Source organism: Rhea pennata, chromosome 15 (genome assembly GCF_028389875.1).
Source record: "Rhea pennata isolate bPtePen1 chromosome 15, bPtePen1.pri, whole genome shotgun sequence".
NCBI classification, from domain to species: Eukaryota; Metazoa; Chordata; class Aves; order Rheiformes; family Rheidae; genus Rhea; species Rhea pennata.
The window spans coordinates 8948319-8961098 of record NC_084677.1 but is presented as its reverse complement, the minus strand read 5'-3'; the positions used below and the strand labels follow the sequence as shown (position 1 = coordinate 8961098).

Below are 12780 nucleotides of genomic sequence, written 5' to 3'. Positions count from 1 at the left end.
ACACTGCCTTCCTTTAAGAAGAGGATAAACGCCTGAGAAAAAAGATAAAAATGAGTGTATTGAGACACTCCAGAAACAGTTGTATGAGATCAAAGTAAATTGCAGCAATTCATCTTCTGCTTGTTAAATGTATATAAAGAACTTGAAAAGAAAATTGCCATCTTTCCTCTCAGCCTGTAAGGCTGTAAGTTCAAAAGGTAAGAAACGAACCTTGTTATTAATTAACTCTTACATTAAAGATGGTATATACTTATTGACACTTCCAGAATTGTATTTTCTCTCATTAGGATACAACTCTAGGTATCTTCTCAAGATTTCCCAATAAGAAGAGATTTAATTCTCTTAATTAAATTAAAGATGCCTTATTCATTAAAATGAAAATTTGATCATATTGCTAAAACATTCCCTTTACATTTTTGTTACTTCATAATAAGCAGTCATATTCTTACACACCAGTCTGTGGTATGTTAGAAGTATATCATAGCTATCTACTAACATTACTATTATAGGTGAACTATGGCACATCATTTCTAGTATTATGCTGAAAAAGTTTGATTGCTGCCACCAAGCACCAGTTTGATCTGTGTCTCATTAGGAGACATTGCTTAGGAAAATTAATTCAGGGTTAATTGGAGGAATAATTAAATATCCTTTGTGTATTGGTAGTTGAAGTAGTAACAAGATACTAGTGAGCCATGTGGAAGATCAGTTAGAATCTATGCTGTATCCACAACATGAAGGTTTGCACTGAGTGTGTGCTTGAAGCTCTCTTTTTGCTCAGATACGAGGCAGAAAGTGAAGAGAGCCAGTGGAGAGTGAGGGAAGTCACCAGTAGTAAAGCAAAGGATTAACTCCCCAGGAGAAAAGAGGATCATCACGTCATAAATAGACAGTTTTCCACCAAAGAAATACTTGACTTGAGTAATAAATTACTCCTACTAAAGGAACCAACCAACTCAGATGCTGGCTAGAACTTCACCTAGAAAAATGGAGTCAACTTCTGTCCTCTACATTACAGCCATGTTTAACTGAGATTTCGTTGTAATCCAGAGTCTAAATCTCCGACGAATCTCTGAGTCTCTCTTGGCTATGTTCTCTGGTTTACAGCCAGCGACAATTTCCTGTATGTGCTAGGGCTCTGTCAGGCTATGTCCTAATTTCAGAACAGTATCTTCGCTGTTTCAGTCCTGAAGGGCAGCATCTACACCAGATCTAATTAAAACTGAGAATGCTAATCGGCAGGTCTTCGTGTAACTGAGATTTCTAAGACCTTGACTGCAATCTCTGTCCCAAAGTTATGTGGCTTTTACCTTCTAAGATTGTGGGAAATATTGAAATAATGCTTCTATACAAAAAATCCCAGTGCCAGCTTTCCTTACAACTGAAACTTCCAAAAGGTGGTAAGTTCATATTATCTCTGAATGTCTTTGAATACCTCAGTATGGGGGTTGCATAATCAAATTCCTTAAAAGATATCATTCCTACACTTGCAAAACATAGACTAGCAGTGAGACTTAATCCTGATGAATATGTGTAAGGAAGATAAAAGGGACTTTGAATAATTTAATGTCACTCTTTGCAATTAATTTAGATGTCTGTGTAGCATATCAGATACCAGTCTCCCTGAGGTGCTGGGACAGTGATTGTCTGGATTGCCCTAACCAGGGCATATCCAGTACCCTTATGGCATGAGCAACTGGATTTCTTTTGCAGAGTGTGTATTAAGCAGGATGGGGGAAATTGAGGCATACTTAAAAGCTAGGAAGTGGTTAAATGTCCTAAAGCATAGCAGTTGCAACCAATATTTGAGGTCAGAAAGGGGAAAAATAAAATTACTACTTTACAGCTTAAAAAAGGAGGGGAGAGAAGAAAGAGAGGAGTGGAAACAGTAAGCCATAAATGTAAATGCTTAAATTTGCATTGCTATAATGTTGTCTAAGAGTATGGAAATTTCGTGGGTTATATTTTACTTCTACAGGAAGTTTTGTGTTTATATTTAATTTCTAGGAACCCAGAGGCAAAGCAAAGCAATTAAAATGTTGAAGACTTAAAATAAACTTTAGAGGCTTCAAGTAAAATACCTTTAGCTGATTAGTGATACAATGCATATTTAATGAGAAATAAATTAGGATTGTATTATTTCTTAGGAGGATAAGGAGGGGCCTTAGATATCTGCATTGATAGTAGAGGGCTAAGAAATAATCAAATGCTGTGAGCGTTTCCAAAAAAATCAGGAAACTTCTTTGTGGCCTAATGCACAGGTAAGAACAGTGAAACAAATAATTTTGTAAAAGTTCTCAATAAAAAGCTTATTACTAGGTGAATTTGAACATGGCCCCATTACTCTTATGATCTGTTTAGAATCTTCCCGTTGGTATGTATCCATGTTTCTCTATTTCTGTCAAATCGTTAGTTTCTCTTGAAGTCTGATTTTATTGCAAACTAATCTATATAAAAAGTGCTGGCAGTAAAACTTAGAATTAATTTTAAATGAGCCACATTGAAAATACTGCTTCCTGTATTTATCTATAGCAAAAAAAATCATTAAAAACAAGAGTGAGAAATACCATTTACGAGATATTCCTTCACAGTTATCCTATTGTGGCAGTGTTCCAAACGAAGGGAATAAGGAACATCCTTTGATCAGGAAGGTTGGAGCATTTATGTTTTTAAATCAATTGAATTTTGAATGTCCCTTTATTGTCTGGGTTAAATTGCTACACAGTGAAAATGAATGCTCTTCTCTAAACTATAATCAGCCTATTTCGGCTTTCAAATTAGGTCACAGTAGCAGACAGGGTTCTCTGTTCTTTCTTTTTCTTTGCTGTCATGAAAAAGTGATTGAAAATCTAGTTGTTACTGGGATGAAGCGGTCTACTGAGAAAAAGTCATATTTTTAGTGCAGGATAGAGCTCTTTCTTATCACCATTTTTAGTGATATTGTAAAACTCCTTGAAGGAGAATGTAAAAATCTGCATTCAGAACAACATATGCTTAAAAAGGATATAGTGGGATACATGGAACTGTAAGAAGATACTCAACTCTGGTTTGAACATACTGAACACCAGGGCAGTTGGGGAACCTGCCTGTATGATTTGTGCAATATTAACTAGTACTCATGTAGTTGTTACAGTGAAAATTGCTTTTTCTTGAAAATTGCCTCCTCTTGCTGTGAGGATCCATATTGACAAACGGCGTACAGCATGTCTGGCTGCTCACCACCAGAGAGCTAGTCAGAGAGCCTGCTGGAGCAGCCTCTGCACCTGAGGAGTGTCGCTGAGAAGGGAGTGGTGCCCACTTCCAGCTGGGGGAATGTGGCCCTTCTCCATATGTTCTTTGGCAGTTTTTGCAGTTCACAGCCTGCTGGATGGAAGCTGGCTCCATGTGGTAAGAGCTCAAGCCCTGATCTAATGTGTAAGTATGAAATAAGCCTACAGGCATGGGAGGCTTGAAAGGAGATGATGGTAGAGAAAGAGGGGAGAAAACAGGAGATTCACAGACAGTATTTTAATAGAAATTTACAGTTGCATAAGGATTGATTACAGATATGCAAATTAATGTACTACATTTTTGAAACTGTCACAAAATCTTTCACACACCTTAGCAGCTTTAACATCTGCATGCAAGAGAATCTTCCTTTTCTTATTTATTTTTATTTCTAAAGATTTTTAAGATTTTTAAGATTTAAGATTGTCCACACGACCTGGAGCATGGCTGCTCCTTATATTTGCAGCATGTAGCCTTTGTGGCCTTGCTGCCTTCTTGCAAAAAGGATTTTGGTGATTCTGAAACAGATGCAGCCCCTTCCAATTCCCAGTAGCTTCTAGACCATTCCTTGGCCTTCCACCTTTGCAGGTAGGAGCTAGGTGTGCATGGAGGTAGACATCATTCCCTCCATTGTTAGCCTAACATTAGCTGAAGGTTAGGAATCTTGTCTAAGTGAACCACCTGGATTCTTGCAGGAGTCAGTGGAAGCATCTTCAGTGGCAGCTATTTCTTAAGTTTGCACAGCAGTTTCAGGCTAAGATGAATTACCAGCTGGAGGTCTCACTGTTGTAGTGGAAGTAATCTAAATGAGCAGACTGGAACATCCATCTCCTCCTCATGGATTGTGACAGCCCAAGACTTGAAATAAAAAGATAAGACTGAGTTCTGCTCACAAAGAAGGCTTTGTAAAAAGGGTAGAAGATTCATCGCAGTCTTCATGTACTGTCTCCTGTTGCACTACTGTTGACTTCAGTGCTTGTAGCGTGCTGGCTCTCTAACCGTGTTCTTGTACTGTGCTAGTACTACCTTTGTACCCAAATACGAGCCATTGGTTTCAAAGTCAGTGTGCTGTAGACACAGTGACCACTCAAAGTTTCTGGATAGGCAAGCAGCCATAATAGTGATCCCGATCCATTACAGCAGTGTTGAATATCTTTCTGTCTCTCTGTGCCTTTTTTTTTTTATGAAAAGGGAAGAGGAAGAGTTGAATATACACAGGTGATGCCATTGGTAGTTCATTTAAAAGGCCACATTATATTTTTAACATTACTATATGTTTCTAAACAAGGTTCAAGAAGGATTGGGGTATATATAGAGGATGGGTGTCTGAATTGCTGGCTATCCAAAACTGACATAACAACACTAAAATAAGATGAGGTTGTAATAGGCAAATAAGATGAGGTTGTAATAGGCCTCTTAGAGGAAAAATAACCGATTATTACTACAAATGTACTAAGCTATCTGCATTTGACAGAGTGCTAGAGGAGGAAATGGCTTCTAGAAAAACAAATGAAAATGTCAGTTAAAAAAAGGAATGGTTTTCTGATTTGTTCTTGTTTGTTTTCTTCTTCAGACAAACTGGGTATGTTTTTCTTGTGTCTTGAAAAGCTTTTGGTTTTGTCTCTTGCTTTATTTCTGCTTTTTCCTCCCTATCTGTATCTGCTGCATTGGAGTTTTACTTCATTTAGACAAAAGACTGATTTAGTGTTCTGCTCTAATGCTTTTTCTCTATTGTATGTTTTTTTCTCCCCAGTTTTTATGGAGTGTCTTCCAAGGAAAATATGTCTGAGAGCTCTGTGGCCATATTCATCAGATTGGAATTTCCTAACCTTCAGATGACTAAAAAACAATAAAACCCCTTTATGTTGGGGAAAATGGGATTAGAATTAGATTACAATGTGAATTCCTAGTGTGTCCTTCATCTGTAATAATAAGAAATCACTTTAAATGTTAAAACATACAATCAAAAACATTTCAAAAAACCCCCCACATAAATGTTTCATTGTTCAGACCTCTTTGCTGTAACGCTGCTCTTAGTTGCATGAAGCAAGTAGCACCTATTATCTTTTTAAAATCCTGGTGGAAGAAATTTAAAACATGGTGGATGTGGAAGCTGCCACATGCTTGCTTGCTTTCTGGGCGCACGGAGGTGCAGCAGTGAGGTCTTACATGGCAGGCCATAAAAAGATTTATTGTATTTAATTCTTTTTCAGGAGATCTCGTATTTGCCATCCCTCTGCTGGATGTTACGTGTTTGGGTTGTGATTCATGGCCACCAGGACTGGGACAGTGGCAGACTAAACCACACACTTCCCCGATTCCTGGTTTTGCATTCCTGTACCTACCTATGATGTGATGTCTCATATATCAGGTTAGAGTAGATAGACAAAGAAGTTTCTAGTGATTGCAGAGTATTATTGAAGTGAAAATTCCCTCTCTGTAATTTTCCTAATGCAAACTGATATTTCTACGACATAAGCATGTGTTTCATTAGGTAATAGGCGATGTCAGGGTTTCTTTGGCAAGCAAGCTTTCTGGTAACTAATACATGTGTAAATGTATCACTTTGAAGGATATTACTGTGTTCAAGTGGCAGTTGAAAAGAAGGTTTATGAGAGCATTAAAGAAAGAAGCTTATCCACAGCATTAAGATTAGCTGAAACAATGATGCATTAGTCTTCAATAGCTTGTACAATGACAACATAGAATGAGGAACTGAATTTTTAAGCAGTGAAATCTTCAGTGTTTAATGCTTTGTATATTTGCTTTTGTTAGATGCATCTCAAATTATTTGTTCTCGTAGCAGAATAAAACTCAGCTACTTGAGGATAATACCTAGAAAACCACAGACTTTTGAAAACGAGTTGCTATGTTGAGGTATGAACACAGGCACTGAGTAAGAGTGAACATAGGACGGTGACCTTGCAAACAGAGATGGTAGAAGAGACTTCACTTCTGTGAGAGCCCATTCCCCATATGAAATGTAATATTTTTTTTTACAAGGTACCAAGCATTTATTTTCTGTCTGTGATCTCCAGAAGTTGAATATTCTAATCTTATCAAAATACTGCATCTATTTGAACTTGCAAGATTAGATCCTGGAACCAAATGAACTAAAGACAGGCAGTATGCAAAGTATTAAAGCACTTATTCAGGACTTACTGAACTTTTTCAAAGATTGGCAAGGAGAGGGTTCTTAAATTTGTTGCTTACAATGAAACTGACAAACCAATGTTGTTCTCCAAAACCTCTTTTTTAAACTTGCCTCTTGTTCATAGGTTTCCACCACAGATCATATTTCATTATGTGGTATTCAGTTACTTTCACGGGTTGTTCTGATGTTCTAATATGAATTTTCCATATTTAATTATAGTCACCAGAGCTTATGCCAGCCTTTTAGTTGCTTTCAGGAAACCAAGGCGAATTGTGGTCACTTGATTTTTTTTTTCTTTTTTTTCCTTCTCCTCCTCGGCCTTGAGCCTGGAGAAGAGCCTGAGGACTCAGTTGCTCTCTACTTCATCAGCAGTTTGAAGTTTTAGTGGCATTTTGCTTTAAAGCTAGTTGTATACTGACAAGGAGTTACAGTTATCAGCCCTGCTGGAGATACAGAAATATGTATGTCCTCAGCATCAAGAGATTTTTTTCTTAAATGATAATTAGTGTCTCCATAGGTGAATTGTTTCATAATTTAACACAATGTGAATTATTTTTCTCTACATAAACAAGATGAAGCTTTGTGACCATGAGAACTTCTGCCATTTCTAATTAGTTAAGGCTTCAGTACTAATCCTAAATTAGCTAATTATGCTTAGATGACAAATATTTTGTATTACTTTACTTTTCTATGCTGGTAAAAAAAAGCATATTCACATTTTGTTTTTCTAACACTTTGCTTCATACAGTAATGTTCAGTAATGCACTGTGGTTAGTGTTCTCTTCCCACAATTTCTATTACATAAATGAGGCCACATTTTCATCTTAAGTTATATTTGTACTTATCCACTCGATTTAGAAACTGGGTCCAAGCTATTTTAGGGCATTTGAATTGTCATTCAAAATCAGAAATTTTTAAAAACAATGTGAATTGCAAGGGAAGTAACTTTATTTAGTTTCTGAATGTCTTAAACTTTCTGGCATTTGAAAATCTAATATGTGTGCTAACTTTGACCACGCTCATTAAACTAAGGCAGCAGCAAAATGAGCACAAATGAAATGGTAGGCTCCCTTTGCACTAGTGCTAGGAACTGTTACTTCACTGAAATGAGGCACGGGGTAGAAAAGCTTGCAGTACTGCTGATGGCCATTCCCTCATGTTAACTAGTGTTGTATTTGTCAGAATCACTACTGGGCTATGAATTGTTATGCAAGCAACTTGCTCATCACTGACATCTTAATTTTCTTCCTTTTGAAAACTTGCCAGGTGAGAACCAAGACAAATGTTTTGTATATTTCAAATATAAAACTTTGAGTGTTTTTTTTTTCTTCCAGTGAAGCTAATCACGTTTGTCGTTAAGTCCTTAATACTATCCCTGGGTATTTTTGCTTTGCCATCTAATTCAGGAGACAATAATAGAGAGTAAATTACTTTGTAAAGCTTACCTGTCCCCAGGTGGGACAGAAATGTAGGCCTTATGTGCATTCCAGTAACTCATGATACCTTTTCTATTAGTTATACAGTGAAATACTCATAAAAGTGCTGAATTAAAAAAAAAATCACCTAGAAGCTACAGTGCAGTGTAGTATGGGTTTTCTTACTTTCTACTGTGATTTTAAAATATTTGGTAAAAGCTTGATGCCAGTTTTTTGTAATTGAGATACTCATTACTTTCTGAAGGCCACTGAAAATATATTCAGAACATTTAGATGTCTACATAAAATACTGATCTACCTACATATTATGTTATCTTGTGAACTAGCTATATATGAATTTGAAAGTTTAATTTGTTGGAACCCAAATAGAGCTTTTAAATAACTGACTTTTTGCACTGTTACAACAGATGGCAGGGGTACTGCTGTCATGTGCGAAGCAACTAAAAGGAAGGTGTGACCTGCCTACATCAGGAAATAATCTCTGAAGAGCATGGTAAAACACAGGGATCTTTCCACTGAAGAAGGTATGGTAGATCTGTTAACAGTACTGCTACTGCTGAATAGAATTGCTGCCATCGCTGCCACTGGAGACCTCTCTCTCTCAATTAAACCACATAGAAAATTAAGGTTGGCTCTACATGCTTGTATCTATCATCTTCTCTGCTTTTGCCCAGAGGTACAGTAGGTCCACATCTAGCAGTGTTGCATGAAGGTGGAAGCCATCTCGAGCCTTTGGCAACAAAGACAGGTAGGTGAGATGCCTGTCTGATCTCCTGTTGCCCATGGTATTTTTCCTGTTTGACTGCACATCAAATACCTTTTGATTTGTATAACTAACAACAGCAAAAATACCTCCAGGATATGGCTAATGAGCTTAGCAGCTGCACTAGCAGCAAGTTGGAAATACTGGAGGCCATAGTAGGACTATTCTTCTGGAATTTGATAGTCAGAAAATCCATTAATTAAAGATTTGTCAAACTTCAGATGAAGCTAAGCAAGGATCGTACTAGAACAATTGTTTTTAAACTTACCTATGTAAGAATAAGTAAGTTTTTGCAGAAGTTGGTTTTTAGAGTGAAATCTGAACAGAAGACAGTGGGATTTCATTACAGCCTTTTTTGCAAATCTGAAAAATCCCACCTCTGGTTGCAGAAGGGAACATGCAGCAACAGTGGCATGGTGTTTCCAGCTCACTGGAAGGAGTGGAACATGGGTGTTTGATTTCAGCATTGTTCATGGGTGAATCTGAACATAAACCACTATGATCTTAAAATGTATACAGTAGCTGTGAGACTGAAGGCATAGATCAATCCTTTCGCTTTTCATTAATTTTACTATTTATAAATACTAAATCAAAACCTAGTATTGCTAGTCTGAAAAAAAGTATTGAAAAACAGCCCCTCGACTTTGCTGTCTTACAAAGCTAGCTACAAACTAAAGATAAATGCTTATTTTGTTTGCTAAAAACTGAAGACAAATCTGATATTATTTTCACAAATGAATTTAACAAAGTGTTCTTAGAAATCACTAAATAAAAGAAATACTTGGGATATGAAGAAAGCAACTTTTTTTTTTTTAATTGAACTCCAGATTTGTACTTAAGTGGTGGTTTCATGACAAAACATCACTGAATTTCTAATGATAAAATGCTGTTCACAAATAAAAGAGAAAACTTGAATTATTTCTAAAACATGAAACATTGTTTATAAAACATTTCTTTTTTTATATTAATACATCATAACTTTGAAATTATTTTTAGAATAATTGTGCAAGTACTATGTGCAAATACTATTAAAATCTTCGTATTTATAGAAAGACTTTCTCCTGAAGTTAAGTTTGGCTCTCTCAAGCTTCATACATTCAGTTAAAATTATATCCTTTAATAAACAGGCATACTAAAAAGCAGCTAAAACATTTCGTACATTCTGATTTACAATACTGTGCCAGAGTAAAGAGAACATGGCATGCTTAGATTAGCTCAGATCCCTCAGATACTACTTCAGTCTTAAAATTTAAACTCACAGTTAAAAGATTTAAGTCAGAGAGACTGTTCTTCCCTACGCAAAACATACAGTAGCATCAGATACTTCAACAAACTGTTAATTAGCTGTGATTACTAGGGCTCCTGTATACTAAGACCAAATTTTAAAAGTACTTTGTGACTTAAGGGACATGTATGTGTACAGCCAGTTTTTCTGAAAAGTATTAGAAATAATGGGAACTTAACTACCAATGAACTGGTACTTACGTATCTACCTATTTCTAAGTATCTAGTTCTCAGTTCCCAGATGTGTCCTTGAAAGTAAGACTGAAAGCATTCAGCTAAGCAAAATTAGTTGGAGAATAAAAGCAGAATCCTTTCCTTTTGAATCAAACATGACCTATGCTGAGGCAATAGCATGGGAACGTAGCCCACATTTGGTCCTGTCTGTCTACAGGAACAGCTGTTTCACTCTTTCAGGAAAACAACTGTCCAAAATTTTACAGAGTTAATTTTAGAATCTCACCAGCCCCACAGATAAATGTTGAAGTGTCTTGTTAGCTAAACTGTTGCGCCTAAAATGTAATGAAACTAAAGCTTTGGCATAGTATATCACCTCTCTCACCATCTGTTAACTTCTGTAGTATCCTACTGTATCAGACTGGCAGGTGGGGGATTGTGTGTGATTCATTACTTTTTTGGCCAGTCTTATTTGTGTTCTTCCATCTTCAGGTTATAAAGCAGTGCTAGTTCTATTGTTGGCTAACCTGTGTGTGACAGGTATTACAATATGTTCAACTAAATACATGAATGTAAAAAAAGAGGTATGTGTTAGTTAAATGAAGGCAGTTTTTTTTTGTATTTAACAATAAACAAATCAGACATATTTGCTATCGTTTGTTTTTTTTAGACTTATTCCAACGAAGAAAATTCGCCCTTTACAGGGTTTTAACATTCATTGGCTATAATATTACAACAAAGCACTCTTAAAATGCATTTAGAAACCAAAGCTTTCCACGTGTCTAGGATCAACTGTGACTACTGAAGATGATAGTTTTCTGCAGAGAATATTTTCTCTGTACATTCCAACTTTTGAAAACAGGGCAATAATATATGCTAATTGAATGGTCGTTAAATTTCAAAAGGAAAATAATTGTTCCATGTTTAATTTCTGTCAGTGGCATCTGTATTAGTATCATTTATAGATGTTTCATAACATAAAATCAGGATATAATGAAAACCCAAGCTGTGACTTTGCAAAATGTAGTATGTTTTCTCTCTTATTGCTGCTGTATCTGAAGGACTGAGTATGGAAAATGGGAGAAAATATGACCTCTGTAAACAACAAAGACTGATCTAAAGGTTGTTAACAGTCAGTGGGAGTCTGTTGATTTCACTGAGTTTTTAGATTTGTCCCTCTGGAGTAAAAACATGGCACATCTTTATTGTTTGCAGTGTAATAGAAATGATTAAATTTACTGATTTTAAAATGACTTAAATATCAAATTAAAATAGACTTGAACTGCAGGGTTATCTAGAAGCAACTACTCTTATTCTTGGATATACTTCCTCTGTAACAAAAGTCCAGAAGCAGAATAAAATGTCCTAGAACAGTCCTTTTCAAGGATAAATTACCGTATTTGTTCTGCTATTTTTCCATTTACTCAGAGGTCTCATTTTCTAAAGGGGAAACATCTCAACAACGTTCTTGTTTAAATCCTAAATAACAAAACAAATAGAGAGTTGTGTTGGGGCATGGTGCACAATCAGAAATCTGTATCTTTAGATTGTGGAAACTTCTGAAATTTCCTATTCGTTTAATGTGGAAAAACACACATCAACCACTTGCATTAAAAGGGACTTGATACAGCCTAATTTTGCTTAGCAAGCATATCCACAAGATCTTTATCTATTCCTTGGCTGCTCAGTTCATTTAAACTGTAGTATCTATGAACAATCTTTTCAGCTGTGACAACAACTACTCGAAGCCCGTGTTGATCTTCTCCCAGCTGACATCCTATTGCTGATGAAACCACCATTTCCAATCCTCTGTAGGATCCTCCAGCATTCCTATGGTAATGTCCAGAAAATACAGCTTTAATGCCTGTTAAAAAATAAAGAAAAAAAGAGTATGTGTTTAGTTGGCAGTTACATATAAAAAGTATTTGTAGTAAAAGATGCTGTTGAGGTTATATGCTAAGGCTAACACAGCCACTGAGTGTTGTAGAGAAAATTCTCTAGCAAGTACAGCTGTAGATGCCATATTTACCTTCATTTTTGTAATGATTCGTTAACTATGAAATCAAAAGGAACCTGATTGATTGATTACCTGAACTTGCCTCCTAAATAATTATTAGTAAAAGAATAACATTCTGCTCCATTAGCTCTCTTTAGGGTTATTGGAGTCATACTACTTTGTTTGCTGTAAGAAAGATGTTTGTCATCTTGCTACTCCTTTTTGCCAGAAAGAATTGAACACTCTTTATAATTAGCGACCCCCCCGCCCAAAAAACAAAACTAAAAAACCTCACAGTAATAAATAACTGGCTAAAGAATGGTGGTTCTGAAAGGTGAGTTTAAAGACAAGCATCATATAGCTGTATTTGTCAATTAACGTGGAGAAAATTCACTAAGGAGAGCTTAAGCCTGTTTACTCAAGACAAGTGACCTTAAAAAAAAAAAAAAAAAAAAGCCAAAAGAAACAAACATAATTGAGAAGATGATAGATAATTTTTAATCTGTTCCGCAGAGATACTGTGAATGTATCAGAGATGATGCCTTGAATAAGAAAACAAATCAGATGATACATAAAAGAAACCTTCTAAGCATAAGAAGCTGCACATTATAATGTGGGGAGGGGAAGAATGATGAGAACAACCAAGAAGGAAAGGTTGACAAGTTGCAAGAAGAGCTAAGCACAGTAATCACATGAATTAACATTT

At 36.0% G+C, this 12780-nt stretch overlaps 1 protein-coding gene across 3 annotated transcripts in view; it reads right to left on the bottom strand.

Moving 5' to 3' along the window:
- Positions 1 to 9527: 9527 nt before the first annotated feature.
- Positions 9528 to 12780, bottom strand: part of CPPED1 (calcineurin like phosphoesterase domain containing 1) — a 51902-nt gene continuing 48649 nt past the window's right edge. For 2 of the 3 annotated variants that reach the window (XM_062588675.1, XM_062588674.1), the window contains exon 5: positions 9529 to 11942. In XM_062588675.1, coding sequence (XP_062444659.1) covers positions 11710 to 11942 — 233 coding nt within the window. In that variant the 3' untranslated portion in view covers positions 9529 to 11709. Of the gene's footprint in view, positions 11943 to 12780 lie in introns of all 3 variants that reach the window. The other variant, XM_062588672.1, reaches the window with a different exon arrangement.